Genomic DNA, 27,981 nt, shown 5'->3' with positions numbered 1-27,981 from the left:
CTTACGACCTTTCTTCATTTTTGCAATCATTTTATTATGCTCTACTATTTTAACAATATCATTTTATTCTTGTTTTTCAAAAAATTCTTGAATGTTGTATTCTGAAGTTGATTGTTGTCTTTTTTTTTTTTTTGCTTTTTTATTGTCTGGTGTATCATATTTTTTTCCATTCCTGTTAACATTAAGATTAAAATTACCATGTTCGGATCCGATAGTGTTGGGGTGAGGGTTTGACTTTGTTTCTAGTGAAGAATAAGGAGATCCGGGTTGTTGAGAAACATATGTAGTCTCGTAAGGCGATTCCTTTGATACTTGATATCCAATTCATTCAACAAATCGGGGTTGAATAGGCTCAGCTTTCTAAGGATGTGAAAACATGTTTCGTTCTTGAAGTTCGTATTTCTTTTTCTTTGCCATTCCTCTCGAGTTTTTCGTTACTGCAGTTTAAGATTTTCTAATTAGTTATTACAACAAAATTACATTTTTTAAAAATCAATTAAACAATTTTAAATGCGCCACATCGATTTTAGTATTATCGCTCATTTTGCAACAAGGCTACCCAACTATTCATGTCTTTGTTGATTCTATTAAAATGACCTGATAACTCAGCAGCATCACGGCATTTTATATTCCCTATTTTCCTGACAAAATTGTTTAAAAATATTCCTCCACAACGTATTAGGTTGTTGTTGAACACCGTTGACATGATCAAGCGTTAATGTTGCATAACCTCTGCAAATAACTTTATCTTCATCCAGACTATACTTTAAACAGTGAACTTTTGGTGATGAGCTTTTTTTTGTTGAAGTACTTTGTGTGTGTGATGAAGTTGCCATTTTTTTTGGAATTTTTTTCTTCTGATTTAGAGAGTGAGAGTTTCAAGATTATGAAATGACGATGGTACCAAGTACACTATAATATTTTTGTATCGACCTATTATAGACACACCTTCTGTAATCTTACAATAAAAATAACTGCCAAAAGATTACTTCAATAAATTATAACTTGGTATAATAGCTTAAGTTTATTGACGAACCAATCTATATATGGCATTGATACCAATTATATTAACGTACAAGTGTTAATACCTAATTATAACTGTAAAAATAATTATAATATGAAAAGTAAAGTAATGGCACATACAATATTTTGTTAGAGAGGAAAACTGTGAGGAAGAAAAACCTCGAGAGCTAGTCCACTTTTCAATACTTTCAGAATTAAGTCGTTATACAAAAAGACTACCGCAACTTCGTATAGTTCGGACCAAGTAAACTACTCTTGGTTACTCAGTTCCTTCAATATCCCTGCTCCTACAACCAATCTGGTTTACGCACTGAATCTCAAGATAGATTTCACTATTTCAAGTTGCTTCATATGTTGTGAAGAGTTTTTCTCTCAACTCCTTTGGTTCGTAACTCGAAACAGTAAAAAACTACCTACTCCAGTAACCACCTCATTCTATACCTCCCAAACTCGGCAATGGTCGGAGATAAAGTTGAGTATAAAGGATCTTCAGTAATATAAACTCATTTGGTCAAAGATTATACCCAAGACCAGACTAACTTATCTCAGTCAGCAAGCTCTAGTCAAGCAATTCTACGAGGAAAAGCAATTATAACCAGTTTGCATGATCTTTCTACAAATTTGACATTTATAAAATAAATTGCTCGTTAGATCCCAGAAAATCAAGTGTGTACGAAGTATCACAAAGATCAGACTACCAAAAATAAAAAGTCTTCTAGTCTTGAATCTTTAATCTTCAAAGTATCACCTGCACAAATAACTTGATTCCTACAAATGATCAACACACACAGGACGGAATTTACTAACGTTAGATGACCAAAAGTTCTATTTTCGTATTTGGAATCGCTAGATATGGTATATTCAATCCTCAAACAAACTTGAGTGGTCTTATATCATAAGAGAATGACCATGAAACAATCAAGTCTATCTATCAGGGATAACTATATCATTAATCAACCAAATCAATAATAAAAAAAATGAAATAACAATACGATTTAGTTTCCCACCAATGGTACTATTAAAAGCTTCTTGATACCAAAAAATTCTTAAAACGAAGGCAACACAAGAGATTTCACCTAATTAGATTACCTACCTCTATCGACGAGTTGGCTTCCTACAAACTCACTCAAGTTCGTGTGTCATGGGATAAGCTTGTAAGAATACAAGCTCCACTATTTATAGTTTTATGACCAAGGCTTGTTTGGAATACAAGGAATTACCAAATCCGAAATTCCTTAAGATTTGCAATAAATGTATATTTTCGGTTTTGACAAGTTCCAACCAATGTACCGAAATCACTCTCTAGTAGCATACTTCCATACACTTTACTAATATAGTGACTAGAGATACGCAAACCTGTGGGATATTGTAAGCATATAAATTCAATATGTAAAAGATGTAGAATATTTCGGTTTCTGGATCTTGCCTTGAGAATCAAGGAAAATACTTGAACATTAAGTAGTAAGAGTTTAGCATGTTCAAACCACTATCTCGATATTATATTAACATTCCAAGTCCAATCCGTATACATCTTGATGTTTGTACAAACCCGAAGATCACGAACTATATCGAAAATATAATTACAGATTAAATTTTACATATGATCGATCAGGGATCGGTCCTATGATCGTTCCTGAATTATCTTTTGAATACTAAACAAAATTTCACAATTCGACTTCCTTAGATTAGGTTAATAATATTTTTTCATATATAATCCCAAGGGTTGAATTCATTTTGGAAGTTCATACACACCAAATAATAACAAGTTACCAATTAGTGTAAGCTCGATTTTCGGAGCTTATAGTTAAATTGTACTTCATAACTCCATACACCAAAGTTGTATAAAACAACTAGTATATCTTTCCTTGATACTTTGATCATAGTATAATGACCAAGTCACTGATACCAGAGACAAGTAAACAAATTATACTTTGTATATTATGCTTTTAATAAATACTGACTTGAAAGAAAAAGATAAAAATGGAACAACTAAAGTTTATTGTTACTAACCTCGACCCGAAGAATGATGTGTTCGTTGATGCCGGGTATGTCTTTGGGTTCTTCACGAGTAACAAGAGCGAGCCTCAACATTTCAATATTCCTAGTCTAACCTAACGAAGTTAACTCCAGTAATCAAATAAAGAATTTTCTAGTTCAGGAACTAAAATATGACAACCAATCTTGACATACTAACGCTTGGTAAGTTTGGCCGACCAATGCTCTAACAGATTAAAAGTTTGAGAGTGAAAGTAAAATTATAAGAAATTTTGAGTGTAAAAGATGTGATTAAAGAGTTAAAAATGTTTGAATTTAAAGAGAATGAAATTAGACATGATGGATGAACTAGTCATTATCGGCTCTCGATAGGCCGACTGTCTCAACCTTAGCCGAGTCTACTTAACACTTGGCCGATCAACTAAGATACATCTGCTCATCTCAAGTTGAGTCGATCATGAGACTTGTAGAGGATCGTGTTAGAGCACTGCTCGGTCGAAATCGCAAGCGCTGCTATCTCAAGCTTGTTTGTCAAGTTTAGTTGATCAAAACTATATACTTGATTTCTAATCTACTTATAGCTATGTCTCGGATTAGGATAGAAGTGTGTAGTTGAGCTTTAGACTTCACGATGTTCACCAATTGAAGAAGAAGATCTACTGAAGAGCTTGGAGGAACTTCATCAACAAAAGGTATGTGGAGACTAAAACTTATCTATCACTTAGAAGTCTATTTTATTCTATCTTCTAATGAGACTAAGTCATATAGCTATATAGAATTTTACATTATACATAATTTAAATTTCGATTCGAGTTTATCTCGTTTGTATATTTCTAGAAATACGTGTTGGAAGATTTTTAGCTTTAGCTTAAACTTCATCATCAACTTGACGAGTTTAGATGGAGACAATTTATTTGTTGGAAACTAGATATTAAATCAGGATGATCATGTGAAAATTACCTTGAACATCTTACATGATTTGCGTGGGACAATTATTTGATGTTAACTTGGGAAGTTTCGTATTGATTGATTAATCACTTGAAAATTACTTGAAGCTAGTGGTATGTGTAAGATTACCATTGTTGTCTTTTAAGGATGTTTCAATGATTAAATGAGAGTTTTAGAACTACTACCAATGCATGGATATAACAAAGTATGTATACTTTGTATGCGAACTGTGAAGTTCTAGTTCAGGTCCAGAACTCTTGCTTGTGAACTATGTCTGTGAACGGGTTTACCTATGAAAGGTCTGGAACTGTGGTTCGCGTACTCTGCTTGCGAACGGCAAGACTAGGCCAATATCCGGAATTGTGGTTCGCGTACTCTGTTTTCGAACACAGTGGTTAGGTTCTAAAATTGGTAAGTATGAAATTCATACTCATGAAATCAAGTCTGTTTGCAAACTAGAGTCCCTGGAACTTTAATAAAATAAGGTATGCGAACTTGTTTTGCAAACCGTGGCATTATGTTCATGAATTGGTTCTTGTATAAGTACTTTGTACAACTACAAACCAAACTGAGTATGCTTCAAATTGTTCATGGATATTTCTATGAGATAGTGAAAATTTTAACAACTCTCTTAAAGCACATTCATATTCATTTGATTATCTATCATGATTGATTGATCATCATATTTGATCTAGACGTGTTAGATGAATGTCGTTAAACTATAAGTGTTCGTATGGCTAACTTCGGTTAACTGTTATTGAGACAACGGTTATACACGTTTAGGTACGGTTCATCCATATATAAATATAGGTATATTTCACGTGTGTGTATCAAGCTAATACTATCTAACGGTGGAGATTGAATGCTTAGTTTTTAAGCAGACTTAGCTTGAATCTTAAACCAGGAGTTCATCAAACGGTGAATATCAATTTCTTTGTTACTAAGCTATCTTAGCTTTGATTGTAAGCAACCCTGATTTGAAAGACTACATAAGGGAGAACTTTAGCATCCGGGAAACCTAATCCCGACACTCTCGTGTGTCCTAGTTGCAAACTAGAGTCGATTCTCCATTAACCTGGGGTTTTCCAAAACCATTATTAGGTTAACGATTTTAAGACTTCATTTGGGATTCGTGAAGCCAGATCCAACTATTTTCTCTGTAGTTGCGTATTCTGATCTTACTTTTTCTATCATATTGAGTTTAACCTTCTCTAATATTTTGTAGAGATTTATCTCCGATAGTTAAGATATATAAAGTAATCGCAACAGTTCTTCGTCTCAGACTCTTGTGATTTCATAATAACTTCATATGTTAATCAGTTAGGTTATTTTGAGGTGACTAATATTTCTAGGCTGCTCTTCGGGAGTATAAGACCGGATTATTAGTTGAGTTTCATGTTCGCCTTAATTTATCTAAAGACGAAAACAACAACCAGAATAGACTTATCTGTGAGAGACAGATTTGTTTATAATTCTTCGATTTTGGGTCGTAGCAACTCTTAGTTATGGGTGAGATCAGCTATGGGAATCACGTTCGCAGAGTCTTGTTGGGATTCAAGAGGCGTAAGGAACGCGAATGTACCTTAGTCAGTGTCAGACTTGGTTAGGGCTAAACTACATTCTAGTCCGAAGTTAACTTGTAGTAGGCTAGAGTTTGTAGCGGCTTAATACAGTGTGGTGTTCAAAACTGGACTAGGTCCCGGGGTTTTTCTACATTTGTGGTTTCCTCATTAACAAAATTTCTGGTGTCTGTGTTATTTCTTTTCCGCATTATATTTGTTTATATAATTGAAATACCACAGGTTGTGCGTAGTTCAATCATAGTTTATAAATACGACCTTGTTTGTTGGATATGACTTGATTGACACTCGGACATTGGTCTTTGGTACCATCCGAGTTATTCTCATATCAATCAGTCTCACAGATTTCTATCTAGTTGATTTACTGATTGTATTGAGAAAGAGATAAAGCTCTTTGATATATTTCTTGATTGAGTCTCGCTTTTAAGTTGGTGCTCTGGGAATTATATTGGAGTGTAGTCCATACATATTGCCGAACGAAATATTGGGTGTGGTTGGTATACCCCTCGCATTTTCAGATCACTCGGTCGAACTCGCAAGTTTTTTCATCTCAAGCTTGTTGTCAATGTTAGATGAACAAAAATATATCTTAATTTCTAGTCTACTAATGTCAGGTCTTGGACTAGGATTAGTTTATGATAGTTGAGTATCATACATCACTGAATAACCCTCGAAGATGGAAGACTCGAGAAAAAATGAAGATATTTGCGAGAAATTATGAGACTATGTCGTATGCATTTAATATTGCAAAGAAGAAAGTTCGAGTTCAAGTCTTGGTTAAACTCTCGAAATATGATTCAAACAATTGGGTGTTTATAGATTCTTAGCAATCTTAGTTAGAACAATTTATTTACAAACTATTTTTGTTTCAAGTTGATCATTTGGAAATTTTCCAAGCAACAGTGCATACTGTATATGACTATTGGGAATGTTTCAAATTAAATTATGAGAGATTCGAAACTGCTTGGCGCAAGTTACACATACTTGTATGTATAACCTGGTTAGTTTATTCTGCTAACTGTGTAAGTTTAAAAACCCCTTAAATATGAAGTTTGGGAATGAGGGTAGGGTGCAAACCCGTACCTTCTGACATCGCGAATTTCCAAGGTTTGCAAACCCTTGTGGCTTGAATTCGAAAACTTCCGAGGTTTCCAAACCTACCCACTTTTAGTATTAGCATAAGTTCAAGAACTATTCCATATAACCATGTTCGCTTTTTCTACAACTCTCATAGAACTTCTAAGATAACTTTATTAACAAAATAACTTTGGGCTTATGGATTATTTTTTAGTCTTTGGTGTTATTGAATATGGCTATATGCTTGTAAGTTCAAAGGAATACTTATTTCTATGGACTACTATTGTACACGATTCCAGAATCCTGGACCATAGTGCATATTCTTCTGTGTAATTTCAAGGCGGTCTTTTAACATACTTATATGAATTCCTAATAATAATTTCATCTAAATTGGGAAAGTTTTTGCTTGGATCTCAAGTTATCCTTAGCTTGACTTCAAATATATTTGTGGCCTTGAAAATTTGTAAATATAGAGACTCTTGCAATAAGATTTCTTAATCCTTAGAACTCTTGTGTCCTAGTTGCAAAGATAGAGTCATCCTCTATAACCTAGGTTCTTCATAGAACTGTATTTTAGGTTACAACTTTGAAGACTTCACTTAGGGGTTCGTGAATCCCAATCATATTATCTTTTACCTGATAGTTCTTGTATTCAGATCTTGTTCTACTGGTTATTGAAGTTCACGAACTTTTGATCAGGAACAAGATAGATATAAATCAAAAAGTTTTTTTCTCTCCAGACTTTGTGATTCCTCAAGATAGATATCTAAACTCTTCTTTGATTTGTTTGAATTGTTTCTGAGAGGTGGTTAGTAATCCGGGCTTCTCAGCTAACAGAGTGTAAGTGTTTCGGATTCGTGAGGTTTGCTTGGACTTTGTCTACTAAACCGATTTCCAAACCTAGATTGAAACATATCAAAAGAGAAACCAAATAGGCTTGTTTGTTAGAGGAAAATAGGTAAAAAAAATCTTCACCTGAGGTTGAAGCAACTCTTAGGCTGTAAATGGCGTCAGCTAAGGAATCAAGTGTGTAGAATCTTGCGAGGTTCAAGAGACGTAAGGAACACGACTTCAGTTGAATTTCTAGGAGGGTTAATTCAGTCTCAACTACATTCCGGTCTGAAGTTTGATAGTAGGATAATGTCAGTAGCGGTTTAATATAGTGTGGTGTTCAAGCTGGACAAGGTCCCGCGGTTTTTATGTAGGTGCAGTTTTCCTCGTTAACACGATAACTGGTGTCTTTTTTTTTCCAGCATTATATTGTTTATCTTTATAATAGAAACAATACAAGGAGTACGTGAATCAATCTAGATAGTTTAAATCCTTACTATTTGAGATCAAAAATAAGACTCGCTCTTGATGAAATCATATCTTGAAAGATAGATTGCAAGCTTCATACTTGTTAGAATTCGGATACGACTAGATTTATCTTGGATATTGATTTTTGAGATCGTCCAAGAAATCATCTACACAATCACGTGCACGGACCTTAGGCCTATACATATTGATTGTGGAAGAGAAAGAGCAAAACTCTATATACGATCTTATTCAAAGGTCTTTGCTTTTACCTATTTGTGATTGTATTAGGTTTTATCCTTACATGTTGCCGAACGCAAAAGTTTGTAGTCTACTTAGTATCCTCTCCTTTTCAGAATTCAGATTTAAACCGTTGCTCATCCAGTTTGACCGTTTTCCCCGTCCGTTATGGACTGCCAATGGGCAAACTTTCCAATTTACCCACCTCACTAGTTCTGCTCTAAGGAAGTCCGTTTTGTCCATACTCCTCTAACAAATGCATATTAACATGTTAATTTAATTAATTGATTAGTTAATGGATGACTATTATTATCTAGAATTAGGATCTCAAACCTAGTTACATAACTTTGGTAATTTTCACAAACAAGAAACAAATTAGAATTTCAATCTCTTTTCAAACTTCACCATGAAAGATTAGATTATGATATGAGCCATCACAAGCCAAAAGCATTGTTGTAAAACAAAACACAAGCATGGAGAGTCATATGAAACACGCAAAACAAAAGAAAGATTTAGGATTATTTGGTTGAAGATGACAAGGAAAACGAAAACATGATAGTTATGTGTATGCACTTGAATCATTATGAAGTTTCATAAAATATCTAAAATATATCCTTCCACTTTAGATAAATCCATTCTTTAATCAAATATCTTTTTTGTAATGTAATTAAGCTTCATTTATTATCCCTAATTTTTCTTAATAATAACAATACCCAATAATAATAATCAATCTTTTGCCCTTTAGTTTAGTATAGTTAGTGGGGAATTAGCTAAATCATCTTTCCTAAGTTTCATTTTTTATGAATTAGCGTGCCAGTAATCTCAGGCGCAGACCCGGTTAATGAAAACGACTTCAATCAAATCAAGTACTAAATGTTAATATGAAAACTGCTTCAATCAAATGAAGTACTAAATTATGCAATTCAAGAATTGATATCATACTTAATCTCTCTCCATGTGATCCACATTATAGTTCTTCAGAAGATAATCTCAAGTAGTTTTTCCTTTTTTTTAACTCCGAATTCCCAACGTATATTAGCGCTAACTCCATCTGAGTTGCATAATTCTGTAAGTAAGGTTCATCGTAAACAACTAGCATGCCCTACTGTTGTTAGGAACCTACCTCGTATAAATATATCGTCTACTTGCTTTTGGGTGGAAGGTTGCTCTCTATGATAACGCTTAAGTAAAGGATGTTTGTGAATTAAAACACAAATTTAAGGGAAAAAAATGTAACTATAAGTTGGCGAGATGAGGTTACAAAATAACTTATATCTTAGCTTAGAAGACTTGTAAAAACAGCGATTCCTTATTCATCCAATTCATCATCAATTAAAAGGAAAAATTCCACCTTGTGAATAATTATTGATAATGACACTGGGATGATGAAGATGGTGACACCAACATAACAGCAATGGTGATGTCTAATTCCACGACGGGCATGAGTTTGGTCCGTATGTCTCAATTCATCGACCACGTCCCAGTGCAGCATTAAGATTTTTAAGATGTTAAAATGAAGTGAATTGTAATAACCATGCTGAAGTAGTTAAATCTTTGACTAGCATGTTATCTTACAGTGAAACTCAATAATGAAGGCTTCAAATATGTCAGATCTAGCTAGTTTGAAGTTAGTTTAGGTGATTAAAGCGTCACCAAAGACTTAGGCACAGTGTTATGAACTTATGACGATCCCAAGGCTTTGAGAATAATTTTGCTGAAGAAACTATTTTGAGCTTGAAATAAATGAAGATGTTATCATTGAGTTAAAGGTGACCATGAGCAAATTTGTTATAGTTGACAAAGGAAGATTGGAATGAGACGTTTAACCAAACAGTTATACCAATATGAGCTTAGTGTGATAGCCATGTCCAATCTACTAGTCTATGGTCAGTCACCAAACAAATCTTCCTGAGAACCATATACATCCTTCGCACATGATGAAGCCAAGAATATGAGTGAAGCTGTACTTCCTGAGCGCCTAACGACTCTAGACAACTATATAGATGCCATTGTAGTATGACCAACATGTGGGATAAAAGGGGAAGCGTAAACATTATGTACTCAGAAGAGTTTAGATAGATACATAGGTGATGCACATAAAGTTTACACAGTTATTCGAAGCCTCAACATAGCAGATGAAGATCTTAGCCCATGAGCCAAGAAAATAATGAAGACTGAAGAGACAACTCCCGAGCCCAATCATACAAAAATGACTTTATGCACAACATACCACTACTGCATGCACCCAGAAATGCAGACACATAATGTGATAGTGGGGGTCAACCATTAAATGTACACAACAATCAATTGGCCGAAAAAGATAGACCCACACAATCATTGAAATCTATCAAAGTGAAAGGTCCAATAGAAGGTTGGAGGTTTACAAGATCATCTGGTCAATACTTTCCTGCAGAAGAACTTTGTACTGCTAACAGATTTTAGAAAAGGGTGATTTATTGATGACAATGCAATGTGATTACACTGATCACAAAATGGTTTTTAAGTAGTAGCTCATCTCTAGCAAAGCCTCAAATTCAAATACAAATTAAACTTAAAATAAAAATGCTAGCTAGTCTAATGAAAATGTTTAAACAAATCTTCCATGACTTGTGGTGAGGAGGATTGTGGCTTTGGTAAATTACATTTAGTCGCATTCTAACCTACTCTCATTCAAAGAAAAAGAGAGGAGCAGAGAGAAGTTTACCGTATCATCTGAATTACTCGAGAGTGAGAACAAAAGGCGGCGCATCTTTTCTGGGTCCAACAACTGTACGATAAATGTAAACCTTCTCAGCTTGTACATCGTCTTCACTTTCTTCCTCCTTTATCACCTCTATGTTTAGTTTTGGCTTTTCCTTGGCCAGTTTTCGACAACCATCTATTGTTAAATTGCATCCTGACATCCAGAGTGACCTCATTGATTCATACCGATCTAGCCCTGACAGAAGTGCTGCATCTCCAAAAGGGCAATCCCTTATCTCAAGCTTCCGCATCTTAGGACATCCACTCATCAAACACTGCATTGATTTGTCAGAGCTGCCCACAAATGCCAATGATAGGAATTCCAAGTTTTTCGCATACTTCCCTATGTACTCAAATGCCAAATCCGTAAGTAAGCCTGAGACAGAAAGCCTCGTGAGGTTAGTACATCTCTTGACTACTGAACCAAAAGCTTCATCCATTGGTTCATTAGTCGTGTAGTCAGGCTGGCAAGGCTTCAAGATGCAGAGACGGAAGTGGGTAAAATTAGGGCAGTTTTGAACCACAGTAGCCACAGCAGCATTTGTCATCTGCCGACAGAAGTATAGAACGTAGTGAAGTTTTGGACAGCCACGGGATACAGCAATGAAACCAGCATCTGTCACACCAATATTTTCCCCAAGTACAACGTCTGGATCAGAGGGGTCTGCAGGGAATACACGGAGCTCCTCAAGCAGTGGACAGTGGGAAGCAACGGCTTCTAGGCCTTTGTCTTCTACTGTGTCTAACACCTGCATTAAGTTACTGGACTCTTATTATAACAACAATAAAAACAATTGAAAGAGTAAAATCACAATAGTATATGCCGAGTTCCTGAAATTAATCCTACTCCTGAAGTACCTTCAGTATAACCCGGAAAAGGGCTATGGTAATGAAGGTAAAATCAAGTGATGTTACAACAAATTCTATACCAAAATATTTGGTTTATCAGCAAGTATCAGATGTCAGAACTTTTTGACCAGGGTTCGAATCTGCAAGGTGTTGCCCAGTACTAGCTAAATCAGTTTTGACTAGATAAAAAGTAAGAATCCCTGAAATTAATTTTACCACTGAAGTACCTTCAGTAAAACCTGGAAAAGGGTTATGACTTATGACCAGAGCAAATGAGTTGCTTTAGAGCACCAAATACAAACACAAATTGTAAGACAAAGATATCCGGTGCGGATTTTAGAACGCAAAAGTAAAGTAGTAAATGCTTCTTACCCAGAGGCGTCGTAGATTTGGACAATGTTCAAGAAACTTAGCCAGCTCTTCACTCTCCAAGGGAGCATAGCTTAAATTTAAGAAAGTTAGGTTGCTGCAGGCTGCGTATAATACCGGGAGGAAGAGTGAACTGGCTTCCCACAAACCCGATAGTGTCTCTAAATTCTTGCAGTTGTTGAACACATTTTCAAGTTCTGTAAGTTGGTCAGGGGTAAGCTCTTCAGAGAAGGTACCAGTCCCGAGCTCCTTCAGTTGAGGAGCAAGGACGAGCAAACGCTGCAACTGCTCTAATGTAATGTTCCTATTCACTTTCAAAGCCTTCAACGACTTGCACCTGGTTACAAGCTTCTCCAAAGCATCAAAGCTGACTTCGCTCTGAAGATTAGCGAAGTTGAGAACTTCCAGTGATGTGTAATTATCAGGGAAGCAACTCAACCAGCTCCCCCCTAGATCATCTATGCTGTTCTCTTGTATATCCAGCTCTGTCAAGTTTCTGAAAAAAAAAATCAGAGTTATAATTTGCCATTCCACCAAGTGTTAAAATTGCTTTAGAATGTCAAGGCAAGTAAACAACATAAATGCAGATCGTTAAAAATCAGAATTTTATTTTTACAGTTGCTAAGTGAGGAAAATTACAGTTGCAAGTGACAGCGATATTTTGACCCACAACCTTGGAACTAACTTATAAATTCATTTCTCAGCTCTTATGATTACGACTAAACTTGCACATCCATCTACAGGCTCTCCAAATATATACAATGTGAGATATTCTTTAGATCCTTTCTTCTCACTACCTTCATAGAGATTCTTTTCACCCATTTTTGAAATTGAAAAAGCAGTCCTCAAATCAGTCCTACATTAAGTCTTTGTTCCCCCCGCCCCCGCCCCCGCCCCGCCCCCCCCAAAAAAAAAAAAAAAACTATCGCAGTGTGATGACAAACTGATGCTACAGCTTGGGGATGGATCCACTTCCATAGATACGGTTTCATGGTCTTCAAAAATCAGATCGGATAAGGTGTTTTTTAAATCCAATCAAAATGGTGGCAATGGATGATGTTTTCATAATAACCATTAAAAATTTAACAAACTTTTCAATGGGTCTAAAAGTAGCCATTATACAACAACTCCATGTATGCCCCCACAGAGTATAAAGTAGATGCATAAAAAAACAACTAATAATGAACCGTTTCTAAAGCCTCACAATTGACACAGATCACTACTAAAAAACACCAAACCAATCAAGAACTAGGAAAAAAATACCAAATGAGTGATGTAATTATACCTGCAATAAGTAGCAATGGAAGCGATTCCTTCAGTACTAAACCCATCACAGCTAACAAGAGATATAGCTTTAAATTTAAGAAATGAATGAGCTAAAAACTCCAGGCTTTCATCAGTCACAGTCATTCTCTTAAGCTTAAGTTGTTCCAAACAATGATAAGCTGAAGCAAAAGCAACCAACCATGAATGAAGATCAGATCCCCAATTAGGTGGAACCAGATTAAAATCTGAGAATCTAGGTTTCCCTTTAAGTGTAACACTTCGTATATTTGGAAATCTCTTGACAACTCTCTCTGGTGAAATAGAGTAACAATTCCCAATAAACAAACTTGTTCTACTTATTCTTTCAGTTTCATACCAACCTTTACACACCAAAGAAACTGAGTTTCTATCCTTATGACACTGTACGAAATCCAGTATTCGTTTCAAGAACTCATCAGGAAAACTAGTTTCGGAAGAACATCTACGCTTCACACGCTCTTCTTCTTCCTCCTCTTCCTTCTCAGGTGATTCCTTTCTCTTCTTTGAAGCCATTGAAGAAAATTCTACTCCTTGCAGAGAAATGAAAACTACTTCCTGGACCCTGAATGCAGTAGATATAGAGGGAGAGAAGGTGAGAGTGAGGGATATAATGGCTTAAGTTGTGAGATGAGGAGAAGTTAGAGAAAATAATAATATTAATAAAATGGGGACAGACAGAGAAAGGAGGTTCTGTTTATGCTAATCTCCGCCATATGCGCTGTACGCACCACTTTCATTTCTAATTCTCACTGCTTCGCTTAATAGTTTCAGACAATCCGTAGTGTGATAGAGATTCCGTCTTGGAAGAGACAGCTCAAGGTAATTACGTAATTTATTAGTAACTCGTAGGGTCATATACGTCATTTCAACCTTCTGAAAAAGTAGCCTAGCTTACTGCTTTTCACTGGGTCTGTTTGGTAGGATAGATTTGCTCACTGCAACGATTAGATTCGCATTGGATATATGCGAGAAATGATATCTATCCATCTTAAATTTTTGAAAATCAAAATAAATGACGTCCGCAAACTGTGTGTAGTCGAGTACTCGAGCCTCTTTTCTTGAACCATGATCGCGAATTGTGATCGAAATCATGTAGGGCAGCAGGCACGCTTCACTTACAAAAATTTACCTCCTGTAATTACAGAGGTCGTATTTGGAACCTGCAATCTGAATCCTAGTTAGTAAGTTCGCGAATTTTTCCGTATCACGAATTTTACCGTCTTATTCGCGTACGTTTGCAACTCCGAATCCAAGTCGTGTATTATGTAGCATTTCCGGATTATTCGCGAACCGTTCACGAATTTTACGTATTCCGAATGATATATCCGCTTAATTCGCCATAAATTCTTTAGCTTTTACTTTTTAAAGACTCCATTTTTTGGGCTTTACTGCCTCCCGAGCATACACGACCGAATATTAAAAGTGTTGTAATTTTTATGAAACAAAAACGACTGAAGAGATTTGAAGGTGAAGGTGAGAGAGATCTCAAACTCACTAACCAAGCATCTAAACCACCATACGACGTCCTCTTGGATAACTAATGTTGTATATATTATTAATATCATCATATTAAGTTTATTTTTTCTTTAAATAACTCACACATATGCGTAAAAATTGGTCTATGACCTTATAAATACAAATTATTTGTTATATATAGATACCGAATTTTCAGAGCCGAACTCACATTTATAAATCGAATTATACACGTACGTATGTCGTTCCGAATTACTGACGAATCACGTCCCGTTGACCGAATTTTGGACCGAATCTGGATTTTACAAAACCGTATAATACTCGTACGTTTGCCGTTCCGTACGTTTGCCGAATCCCGAATTGCTAGCTAGGATCTGAATACAGCAGGAAAGCGAAATTTGGCCGAATATGCGGATAGAGCGTGCGTTGTCAAGTCGTAGTAAATAGATTCCGAAGAACAAAGAGATGGGCACTGAGATGTCCAACCTGCCAAACGAAATCTTAGCGAATATACTATCTTAATATACTTCTTCCTCGATTCAATTTCCCATAACTTTACAATGATTAAAGAATTCATGCATGGTTTCTTCTCTTCATTTTCGAGGAAAGGAAAAATTCTTAAGATAGAGAGTAGTACTTAAAAAAGAAGAAGGAGAAGAAGAAGAGGAAGCGGAAGCGGAATTTTCTTTGAATGAAATCTATACATTTCCTCGTGGGTTCCTCCTGATAATTTTTATTTTGTTTGTCCAATAGTCATTGATTTTTATTTGCATAAATCCATCCCTGAATTTTTTATTTGATGCACACACTGATCCAACTAATTCGCTGGCACTCAACATTACCACATTAATATACCCAACATGTATTTAATTAAGTCAGCACAAAGGACAAATAAACGGCCATTAGTACGGGCAGCAACGGAAAGCTTAACCAAAAGAGTTCACGGAGGTTAGCTAAATAGGTTATTTGTGAAATCATAAATCTGTCTAGAACAAGGGCTTGTACTTGGATTATTAGCTCTAAAATCCAGAGTAAATCGTGCAACTCTCCTACATTCTTCGGTTATAATGCTTGTGCAAACGTACAGTGTGTCTTCTTATGTTCTAGCTAATGACAACACGGTTCTTTAGGAAAAGTAAAACATCTTTTTACTTATCCTAAAAATGGTTTCGAGGGAGCATTTATAACCAAAACATTGTCAAATCAAAATTAATTGGAAGGATACGTATGTATATTACGAAATACACAAGGTACATTGGGAACCAAAGGACACTCTACTAAAACTTACACGTCTACGAAAAAAAACTACCCCTACTTTCTTTTCTTTTTTCTTTTTTTTTTAGAGCACTAAGACAACGTTTCCTTACGAATATGTTAAAGAATTTGATTGATATAAGGAGATTTTTAAAGTTGAAATTTTACGTAGAAATTCATCATAATTTCGTGTTAAATAAGATTGGAAAACAAGACAAGTAGCAGTATACGAAGCAATATATGAGATATCATCCCTTCTGCGATTTGGTGGTCAGTTTGGCTAGAGAGGAATGATAGAGTTTTTAACGGTAATTACAACTCTGTTAATAGACTCATAGACAGTGTTAAGGCCTTGGTCTATAATTGGTGTGTAGGAACTAATATCTTTAGGGGGTTAACTTTGAATACAGTGTTGAACAGTTGGGAGGCAATCATGTATTAGCAATTGCAGTTGTTGTGCTTGTTTTGTTGTATTTTCTTTTTCTTTCTTGTATATCTCTTGATTCAGTTCTATTACTTTCTTAGTGATGGACTGATTTTTAATAAACTTTGCCCTTTTTGAGTCAAAAAAAAAACAGTGATTTTTTTTTTCCTGTTATAGATAAATCCTAGACACTGACAAAGTTAAGTAAAAGAATTATGTAGCCAAAATCGCTCTATCTATTTCTATAGAATCACTATTTTTGAAGGAAAGAGTAATGTTATCAGTCGGATTAAGGATAATTAATACTGGTGCTACTCTAACTCGACTCTAAGCGGTAGACACTGTATGGGTATTTCCGTTGTTGATTACTTTAAAATTCTCTATTATTTTAACCCTCGACAGTTCCAGGATGAGATTCTTTAAGACCTCTCCATTAAATCATCTTTTGTTAATAATAATGCTCTTGTATTCCTCTTACTGTTGAGGATATCAAAATTGTTGTTTTTCAAATGCGAGGGGGAAAAAGCCTCAGGCCATAACGGTTTTACTGCCTTTCTTTTACCAAAAACATTGGCATATTGCGGGAGTTTCTGTCACTGAAGTGACTCGGACTTGCTTTAGAACATGTCATGTGGAAAAATTATTGAACCACACTAAGATAGCCTTATCCCTGAAATGCCTATGGTTGAATTAGTCTCTCGGGAGTTAGTACAGATCCATTGCTCTGTAATTGTTGCTTACAAAGTATTGTCCAAAACTCTATCCAATAGACTAACCCTTTATTTTCCAAAATCATCAAAGAGAAGTATCTCTGATAATATCATCCTTGCTAATGAGGTTGTCTTTTCTGTCAATAATCGTAAGGATTAGAAGGGAGTTGATGTTATTAAGCATGACATGTCTAAAGCTTATGTTAAATGTTAGAGCATTGTTCGGTTGAACCCGCCAAGCATTGGTATGTCAAGTTTGGTTGTCATATTTTAGTTCCAAAACTTGAGTCACTTGAAGAACCTGAAGACGTATCGACATCAACGAACACATCATCATTCTATTTGAGGTTAGTAATACAAGACTTGACTCATTTTCATTTCTATCTACATTCCTTTCAAGTAGTTTACATTGAATACATAACGTGTGAAGTTATATATATATATATATATGAGCAAGGATCTGTGGACACTCTTAGATGGACACTATCATACATGATTTGCACTATTTTCTCTGCAAAACCCAAACGGCAATGAATTTAAATCTAATATTTTGATGATACGTTCCAATCATAAGACTCTACATTCATACCAAAAATGAGAACAATTTGAGACGTATAACACCACCTTTTACTCCATTGAATATCAGCTGTTAAAAGATAATGGTTGAAATTAAGGTCGGTAAATGGTGAGGTTTGGTATCTCGAATTGTGCTCATTTTTGGTAGGAATGTAGAGTCTTATAAGAAAAACGTAACATCAAAATATTGGGTTTAAGTTCATCGTCCTTTGAGTTTTACGGAGAAAATAGCGCAAATCTTGTATGATAGTGTCCATCTAAGAGTGTCCATGGATCCTTCCTCTCTCTCTCTATATATATATATATATATATATATATATATATATATATATATATATATATATGTGTGTGTGTGTGAATCTCTAGTATTAGTGACTTGATCTTACATTATGATCAAAGTGTCAAGAAAGAATATACATGTTGTATTAAAATTTTGGTATATTAAATTACGAAGTATAACATCTATATTTTGAACTTCGTAATTGCGACATAAACACTAGCTTTGTAACTTGTTACTAGATTGTGTTGCACTTTAGGATGATTCCATGCCTAGAAAACTATATTTACTACATGAGTTCAAGGAAGTAAACTTCTGAAACTTGTTTTCGTAGTTGAAAGGAATCAAAGAGATTTGGTGGTCTGATTCCTTTTGGGGATCTATAGCATGATCGATCTCTACAGGGGATCTCTTGCAGGACCGGTCCCAAATAGAAAAATGTATTTCCAGTTTCATATACACTTTAGAGGTTGTGTGAATATTGGAATATGATTTGCTATTTAGGAAAGTTCAAGATGTCGACATAATGAGTAATTTGAAAATGTGCTAAAATTTTATTTATTTATGTTTCAAAGATATTCCTTATTGCGCAAGGTAAGATTCCAAACCGAAATATTTGAGAATCTTTTTTAGGGTTTTCTAATATTAGTTTTTAGTTTTGTCTAATCCCAGTAAGTAAAACATATCTCTAAAGAATATATTAGTAATTTATACTTGTATGCTAGTTAATATTGAGTTATCATCCATGAGAGATTTCGGTATATTAGTTGGATTTAGTTGGAATTAGACAAACCAAAAACTAATAATTATTGCATATCTTATGATATTTTCGGTTATGGAAATTCCTTGGTGTCCAAACTACCTTGGTTTGTAAATAATGAAGTTTGTTCTTCTTATAAGCTTATCCCAACACACCCACTTCATTTTGTAGTCAGTGCGATAGTTGATTGTTAGTTTATTGTTCGTAATACTATCTTGGAGAGGAAAGTAACCTAATTAGGTGAAATCTCTTATGTCTAGAATCGTTTAGAAGTACTATTGGTGGCAAACTACGTATTGTTATTTTAGTTTTCGATTCACTAGTTTGTTTGTTTTACGATCCCTGTCTTCTAATATATAAGATCATTCGAACTAGATCAAGGATCAGCAACGTTCGGATCTGAAGATAGGCTTGCGATCATCCATTGAATGAACTACTAGAATGAACTACCATACTAGTTCATTCTACAAAATGAACTACCATATAAACATTGTGCATTATTGAAATTGGACTATCATTACCAATACCAGAGAAGATTAGCTTCGAAATATAGTATATTGGATACTCATTATGTAGATTTCGTCGAGAGCTTTAAAATATTAAAAAAAAATTGTTGATTTTCGACTTATAATTTGAGAGATATTTAATTTTTATGCTTTTTACTTCTTTATTTTAAGAAGAGAGAAAATAAAACGAGCAACTACAAATTCTTTAATTTTCATGGACCAAACTTACTTGGAATCACTTAAAACAAGATCAAAACATAACTTCCCTATATAAAAATACACCTTTAAAATCAATTGGCAAGTGGAAACTGTTGCACCCAGTTGACTATTACCCCTCGGCCCTGAGCGTGAGTTAGAATAGCTCCTAAGATGGTTTCAGAAAAGAAAACAAAAAAAAGCTCAGTTTTGCAAAGTAATCTTAGTAGTCCCTTATTTGCCAATTTTGAAAGCAGATGTGAAATGGTTCACCTTGTCTAACTGTTAGAGCATTGCTCGGTCGAACTTACTAGTGTTGATATCTCAAGCTTGTTGTCAAATTTAGTTATCAAAACTATATCTTGATTTGTAGTCTACAATTAGTTAAGTCATGGATTAGGATAGAAGACGTAGTTGAGAAATGGACATCACGACAGTCATCATTGCGTTCTGTCGTTTGAAGGCGAATATCAACAGAATCTTTTGGAAAACTTCTTCAACAAAAGGTAAGTGAAGACTGAACCACCTATATCTCAAGTTATGTTCATGTTTCTATCTATGAGACGATGTTGCATAACTAATTAGACTATTATAAGCATATCAAGAATTTCGAGTCAAGTTTATCTTGGTAATTAGTTCTCGAAATATATGACTAAGCTTAATGAACATTTGTTCATACTTGATAAATTTCGGTTAAGACCAATTTATTGTTCGTAATCTAAATCGTGATTCAAGATTATCATTCGAAAATAGACCGAAACAGTGGTATCTGTCATTGATGTTATTTGGGAATGTTTCAAATTGATTTAGAAAGAAATATATAACTATTATTATTCTCGGATACAAGAAAATATGCATATCAGTCTTGAAAAGACGAGGGTACCCAAATATACCTCAATCTAAAACTTTTCCACCTATAAGTCCTTTCTCCGAAAGTGATTGTCTATGGACTGAGTCGAGACAATACAACTAGTCGGTTCAAACTTTGTGTGATCTTCTATGGATACGAGATCGAGACAATACGACAACAAGATAACTTGTGTGATTGAATATGGATACAAGATCGAGATAATACAACAACGAAGTACGTTTGTACTTGATAAAAGGTTCGGACTTAACCAAACACAATAGGATTGCTATCAAGTAAATAGGAATTAACGTTTGTGTATTTTACTTCTAATTATAATAAGACAATTATAATTGCGGAAATAGAAAAGTAAAAGACACATCAAAATTTTGTTAACAAGGAAACCGCAAATGCAGAAAAACCTCGGGACCTTGTCCAGAATTGAATACTCTCAAGATTAAGCCGCTATACAAAATCTAAACCAACTTCGTATAGTTGACCAAGCAACTAAACCTATAGTTCACCTAGTTCCTTATGTATCCATGCGCCTCCAACTTGCAATAAGTCACGCACTTGGAACAATTCCTTTGGTTCGCATTCCAAACAGTAAAGGAAGAACAAATCTGTTCGGTAACAACTCTTTTCAAACAACATGATATGAGTTTGACAAAAGGCTCTTCAATTATCCCAATAAACTCCTTTGTCAGGTCCTTAGATCTATCTTTTCAACAACTACCAAAGTAATTGTTAAGATTATGCAATCAATACTTTTAATCACAAAGAATTTTATTGATGCTGATATACTCAAATAATAAATCCAATCTATCACAAAGATAAACTGATTATAGTTGGATCCTTTTCCAGCCGAAACAAGTTTTGTGCACACCAAAGATTATGAACCCAAATATCTTCTTTGTCTTCAAATCTTCTTTGATCTTCAATAAACACCTGCACACAATCAACTTGAATCTCTTATGATCAATCACACACATAACTGAGTCTGTTAACAATGGATTATCACAAGACGTCTCTAGATCTACAAACAGTCTAAATATCCCTGTCGAAACTTCGATCTAGTTTGAGTGAATCTTATATCAGAAGAGAAGATTCTCAAGCATAAACAAACTAGGTGCAATCAAAGTTCAACAATCGTTAGTTAATCAAATCAGTCGAAAACTAATAATAAACTGCAATTATCTAGTTTCCCACCAACGGTACTAATAGAGCTTCTCAATCCCAAAGAATTCTTTAAACCGAGCGGTCGTAAGATATTTCGCCTAATTAGGGTACTTTCCTCTCAGAATAGGCGGCTCCACCAGTAACAACACAACTAGGTAGTTTTGCTGACTCTGAGGATTAGTTTGCTCGAAATGCAAACTTCAATATTTATAGACCAAGGAAGTTAAGACACCAAGGAATTTTCAAAACCTAATATTCTCAAAGATATGCAATAAAGCCAAAAACAGTTTTCATAATTCCTGGAAATGCTCTGTCCAATGAATGACTGAAATCTCAGTAGAAAATCTCCAATTAGTAAATGCACATTACCAATTTTTATTTTCTAAAGATATGCATTTTAATTGCTAGAAATTAAAAGCATATAAAACTAAAAACCTTAATTAAAAGATTCTCATTTTATTTCGATCTGGGATTCTCCTTTAGTTATTAAGGAATATCTTTGAACAATAAAAGATAAGAGTTACTGCACATGTTCAAAGTATGTCGACATCTTTACTTTGTAAATCCTTTTTCATATCTACAATCTTGGAACCGATTTGCCACACTTCCAAACAAGTTTTGAATTGGTTCATCTGACTTCCAAGAACTATGTGATTGATTATCCTATCAAATCACCATTAATGGGTTTCACGGTTCTACCTCAACATAAAGTTTCGGTTCTACCTCCAAGTGGGTACTAGGATCAGTTACACTAGTTACCATAAAATGGCTAACTAAGTACTAGGATCGGTTACTACTTCTTATGGTAAAACTTGTGATCGGTTGACCAAGTTATAGGATCGGTTACACCAACTTGCTAAAAAAATTTAGACCTCTTACAGGGATCGATTACACCCTCTCTTGTGATCGGTCACACATCTTACTAGGATCGGTTACCCAATGGCTAGTATTTAGTCACACCAAATTCAAGATATCGATCTTACCATCTTAGGTGATTACTTAAGATCGGTTTCACTAATAAAAGTCATACCAATACAAAAGTCAGGCCTTGTGAATAGTTTTACCTAGATACATAAAAAGTTTTGAGCGGTTATACTAAACACACATATTGGTAATTCAAAAGATTTGCAATGAATAACAATTAATACCAATAAGCCTAGCGATTTCCCTTTCGATTCACAAAACAAGTTTATGAATTTACTTCCTTTAAACGAATGTAAAACATTGTTTCCTATGAAGAAATCTTCACCCATACCCATACATAATCACAATATCATTCATACGATTATGTCGATGTCTTATATACGAAGTTTAAACGATAGACGTTATACTTCGTATTGTAATTCCTTAACACTATGTCTAACTAGAGTATAATCATTCACAGCTTCGCAGTTATGTTTTCAATATGCACGACTTGAAATATACGTTAGGGAATGAAACAGTTCAAGTCAAATATTACTAACCTCAAGTGGAAGGATGATGTCGTCGTTGTAGCTCCTTACTTCTTCGCATTCTTCAAGTCTTCACGTAATACTTGTAATGTCTCATATCCTAATACTTTTAAGCTAACCTATACGAAGTTGACTCTAGTAAATAATCAAACGACTCTTTAAATGAGTTTTGGTTCACTAAAATATGACAACCAATCTTGACATACTAACGCTTGGTGGGTTCAACCGAGCTATGCTTTAACAAGTCTTACAAACTGGGAGAACTGTTATAGGTCCGGAACCGTAGTACATGTACCTAGTACACGTAACGGAGTAGCTATATGTCGACACCAACTTTTTGGTACGCATAACAGTATGCATACCTTGAAAAGTCTTTGAACTCGTGAACCCGGTACAATACGCAAACCAGCGTACTGAAACGGATCTGTCTATTTTGGAACCTGTATGGTATCCATACCAGGTACACATATCATAAAAGATCTGTATGTTCCAGAACTTTAAATTGACTGAAGGATACACATACCCGGTATATGTACCATGAAAATAAGTTCATGATCGAACAAGGTTTTAATATATGTACTTGCCCAGTCAAATAATTTTAGATGCACATAAAATTATTTCTATGAGATAATTAGCATTTGAAACAATCTCTAAAAACAATATAGACATATTTGATCACGTTATTGTGACTCAAGATTAAAGTCTTAAGTGGTATATAAAATTGATCAAGCTTATAGTTCAGTTGGAAAGTCTTGGCTAACCATTCACGAACGTTGTCTTTGTATACGGTTCGGTTACGGTTCATCCTAACCAAAGTGTATATCTTGGTATATCAATCACATTTCAAAGATTCATCTAACGATGGATATCGATTGCTTGGTTCCAAAGATATCTTAGCTTAAACCCAGAGCAACTAATGCTTCGAAAGTCTATAAAAGGGGAACCTCAAGCAACTAGGATCTTTGAATCCCAACACTACTTTTTTGTGTGTCCTAGTTGTAAACTAGAGTCGTCCTCTTCCTAAAATCCTTTTAGGGTTTAGCGACTACAAATACTTCACAGTGATTCGTGAAACCATGTCCAACTATTGTTTATCTTGATAGCTCGAGTATCCTGATCGATTGTTGAGCTTGCTCCATCAATCAATATAGGTAGAAATCATCAAAGTTCTCTTCGTCTCAGACTTTATTGATTCCACAAGTTTAATACTTGTGAGGTGAATAATAATCTAGGTCGCTCTTCGGAAAGCATAAGTCCGGATTTTGAGGTTAGCTAGACTTTGTCTATTGCTATCGATTTCCAGACTCACCTTGATCTACGATCAAAAAGAAAATCACACATATAGGCTTATCTGTGGGAGGCAGATTGGTTTAAAGTCTTCAATTGAGTTGAAGCAACTCTTAGGATGTAAAGGACATCAACTAAGGGAATCATTTGCGCGAAATACTGCTGGGATTCAAGAGGCGTAAGGAGCGCGACTATAAATGAATTGTTGTTAGGGTTTAATTCGGTCTTAACTACATTCCAGTCCAAAGTTAGTTGGTAGTAGGCTAGTGTCTGTAGCGGCTTAATACAGTTTGGTGTTCAATCTGAACTATGTCCCGGGGTTTTTCTCCATTTGCGATTTCCTCATTAACAAAACTTCTGGCGTCTATGTTATTTCTTTTCCGCATTGTATTGTTTATCTTTATAATCGAAATATCACAGGTTGTACGTAAATTCAATCAAGTAGATACATCCATCCTTGTTTTCTGGATACGACTTGATTAATTACTTGGAAACTGATCTTTGTAATCACCCAAGTACTCTCACACATAAATCAGATCCATGGACTAGTCTTTGTAAACTTTCTGATTGTAAGAGAAAAAGATATAACTATAGATATAATTCCTTGATTGAGATTCATTAAGTTGAAATCTCGGAATTGTATTTGAGTTCGTCCATACATATTGCTTAAGAAAAATTTGGTGGTGTATTTTGGTACACCCAGTGTTTTCAATTGGTATTAGAGCAAGCAAACGCGTTAAGACCTGATAAGTCTGTGTTTGAAGCGATCTGACTATATGGACAAGAGTGCAATCTCGATAAACGTACCGCCAGCATTTGATGGCTCGAATTACTTATGGTGGAAAATTGCTATGCGTTCCTTTTTACAAGCCCGTGACTTTGAGACATGGAAACTTGTTGTTATTGGATACGATGCGCTGACAGTTGTTAGAGACGGAACCACTATTGCGAAGCCATTAGGTTAATATAGTGATGCCGTGATAAGTGTTTTAAAGAGCCATAAGCCCATATTTTCATCACCTGTGACTTCGTGCACTAGATCTAAAGATGCTTGGGATATCTTAGAAACCGTATTCGAAGAAGATACCTACGAAAAAGAAGCTAGTCTTCAAAACCTAAATTCTGACTGGGAAAATCTTCGTATGTCTGATGGAGAATCGTTTGATGAATTTAGTCAAAAAGTGTCTTGAATTGTTAATGCATATTTTGCATTAGGGAAGACCATTCCCCAAAAGAACATTCGTGATGAAAATTCTTCGATCTTTACCAACAAGATACGAGTCTAAGAAACATGCCACCATGGAAAGAAATAACCTTCAAACTCTTTCCAGAAATACTTTAGTTGTAAAGTTAAATATCTTTGATCATGAACTGCAATCCAAAGGCGGAAAGGATATTGCATTCAATCCACTGAAAAACACTAAAACTCTTAAACGTGAAAGTGTTGATAACTCTGTGAACAATCTTGTTGATCCTGATTTTTCAGATGAAGATCTTGATAACTTAGTTTCATTGATTACAAGACAGTTTAGAGAACTTCTTAGGAAGAGAAATAAACGGTTCACTAGATAAAAGCCTCTTACGTCAGCCAAGCCACATAATTGTATTTATGTCAAAAACAGAGACTCTAACGATACTAACGATGACGATATGCTACAGTGCTTCAAGTGTAAAGGGTCCATTCACTTTGCTAATGAGTTCCCAAATCGTAGGAAATACAGTGACAACAAGAGTTTTGCTGCAACACTTGATGAAACATCTGATCATTATGATTCCGAAGAGGATGATGGATCAAGTATAGCATTCTTGGGAGAAATTATCAATTTTGATGGATGTAGTAATACTCATATCAATCTTGATAATTTAATTGATGATTATTCATCAAAATCTGTGGAGGATGTTATGGATTTTTCATTTACTAATGAAAATTCTGTTAGTGTTTCGTTTACCTTGTGTTTAACTGCTAACGACATTCCTAAATCAATATCAAAACCGACATGTCCTTATTGTACCATTGAGGGTCACGGACTCACACAATATTTCAAGTATAAACATAAATCAAGGTATGCCAACAAACTGCAACGGAGGGATAGTCGTTTAGCAAATGTGCTTAAACTTATTCAAAGGTCCGATCCTGAGGTACGTAAAGTTAACTCTTCTTCTTCTAAAAGATTGATTGATTCTAAGGATAACGTCAAATCTCAAACAAAGAGAAGAGTCCAGGCTAAACGTTCTGTATTGAAGGATATTACAAATTCCTTGCAGGAATCTAGTGGTGAGCAACCCAATGCTCACCTTAACACAATTTAGTTGTGTTAAGACGTGTTTCTTGTCTCATGTGCCCTTAGAAGAGACAATAACTGTGTTGGCTTTGGATCAAATTTGAATATTATTACTTGGATGTCCATCTCTTGAGTAATGGTATTGAAATATTTGATCTATGTGGAAACTTAAGGAAGGATAAAAATGACATTTCATTCTTCTTAGGTTTTATGTATCTTTTCCAGTACGTGAACTTTCATGTTCCAAAACCCTGCATGGTAACTTCTACTCCAAGACTCAAATCTCTTTCACAAGAAGGCTTGCTTGTTTAGCATTATATTTGTGTTTCACAAATCCATTTTATTCTTACGAATTATGGAGACTCCAAGCACAACATCTTCTCGTGAAATTTATGCTCCAATATTTGTTGATATTCATCCAACTAAAAAGGAACAAGAGACATCCTATCCTGTTGAGTCATATCTTAAGAGGAAAATGAAGAATATGAAGAAACCTAGAGCGGATCGCTCTAACCAGAAAAGGTTTGAAACTCTTCTTGAGGAACTTAAGAAAACCAAGAAAGGGGTGCAGGGACTGAAGATGATTCTACAAAAATCTCTTAAACTAGAAGAAGCACTTGTCAATCAACAACCTACCAGGTTTGCAGGAACTAACTCTTTCATTCATGAACTTTATGTTCCTATGCCTGTCGTTGATAAGGAGTTTGGAGATGATAAATAATTTTTCAAAGATTTTAAATACTAAGAAACTTCATGTGAGAATTTATACTTGCAATTGAGAAGGATAACTAGGGTTTGGTATAACAAATATTGTGATTTACACAAGCTATTTCCAACGATTTTCATCTTGTGTATTTTTGGATTTATTTATTTAAATTCCAGAGTTTCTGGAAGATGAACTAGCAATATGTAATCATTATTGGTTTAATATATTGTAAAGTCTTATGGGATATATGTGTCATTTACTTTTTGTAAATTGAACTGATAACTCATATATGCTCAGATGTTAAATCTATTATGTTTTTTATAAACTACTCTTTGAGAATTTTCTCGCAGTATCGAGATTATGCTGAGAATTTATTTAAATTCCAGAGTTTCTCGCAGTATCGAGATTTACTCTATTATGTTAAATTTATTATGTTTTTACACTTTTATGTAATTACTGCAACATACACTCCATAAGAAATTTTTATGTTGAGTTGTACCGATTAAGATTATTTCTTTGTTCGCAACTGGCGTTGAGATTAACTTAAGTTGATGTTCAGGATACAAATCCATGTGATTTGTTAATGTCCGACAAAATCCTTTATTTTTCAAAGTAAGTTCGCTCATGTTG

General features: G+C 34.8%; 1 protein-coding gene across 1 annotated transcript; it reads right to left on the bottom strand.

The window, feature by feature from the left end:
* Positions 1-10,595: 10,595 nt before the first annotated feature.
* LOC113317944 (protein AUXIN SIGNALING F-BOX 2-like) lies at positions 10,596-14,160 on the bottom strand. Its single transcript, XM_026566053.1, has 3 exons — positions 13,405-14,160; positions 12,123-12,615; positions 10,596-11,650 (listed from the first exon to the last, which is right to left on the bottom strand). Exons 1-3 carry the CDS (start codon positions 13,935-13,937, stop codon positions 10,877-10,879), a joined length of 1,800 nt encoding a protein of 599 aa, XP_026421838.1. The 5' UTR covers positions 13,938-14,160; the 3' UTR covers positions 10,596-10,876.
* Between the last annotated feature and the right edge of the window lie 13,821 nt (positions 14,161-27,981).

This window comes from Papaver somniferum, chromosome 10 (assembly GCF_003573695.1).
Source record: "Papaver somniferum cultivar HN1 chromosome 10, ASM357369v1, whole genome shotgun sequence".
NCBI classification, from domain to species: domain Eukaryota; kingdom Viridiplantae; phylum Streptophyta; class Magnoliopsida; order Ranunculales; family Papaveraceae; genus Papaver; species Papaver somniferum.
The sequence above is the reverse complement of the archived record's forward strand: the minus strand, read 5'-3'. Positions and strand labels throughout refer to the sequence as shown.

Bases quoted from the DNA above. Each gene is read 5' to 3' on its own strand.
- LOC113317944 (XM_026566053.1), bottom strand. From the start codon at position 13,937: ATGGCTTCAAAGAAGAGAAAGGAATCACCTGAGAAGGAAGAGGAGGAA. The intron at 12,616-13,404 runs GTATAATTACAT...TTTTTTTTTCAG, and splicing joins TCCATTGCTACTTATTGCAG to AAACTTGACAGAGCTGGATA. The intron at 11,651-12,122 runs GTAAGAAGCATT...AACTTAATGCAG, and splicing joins CAAATCTACGACGCCTCTGG to GTGTTAGACACAGTAGAAGA.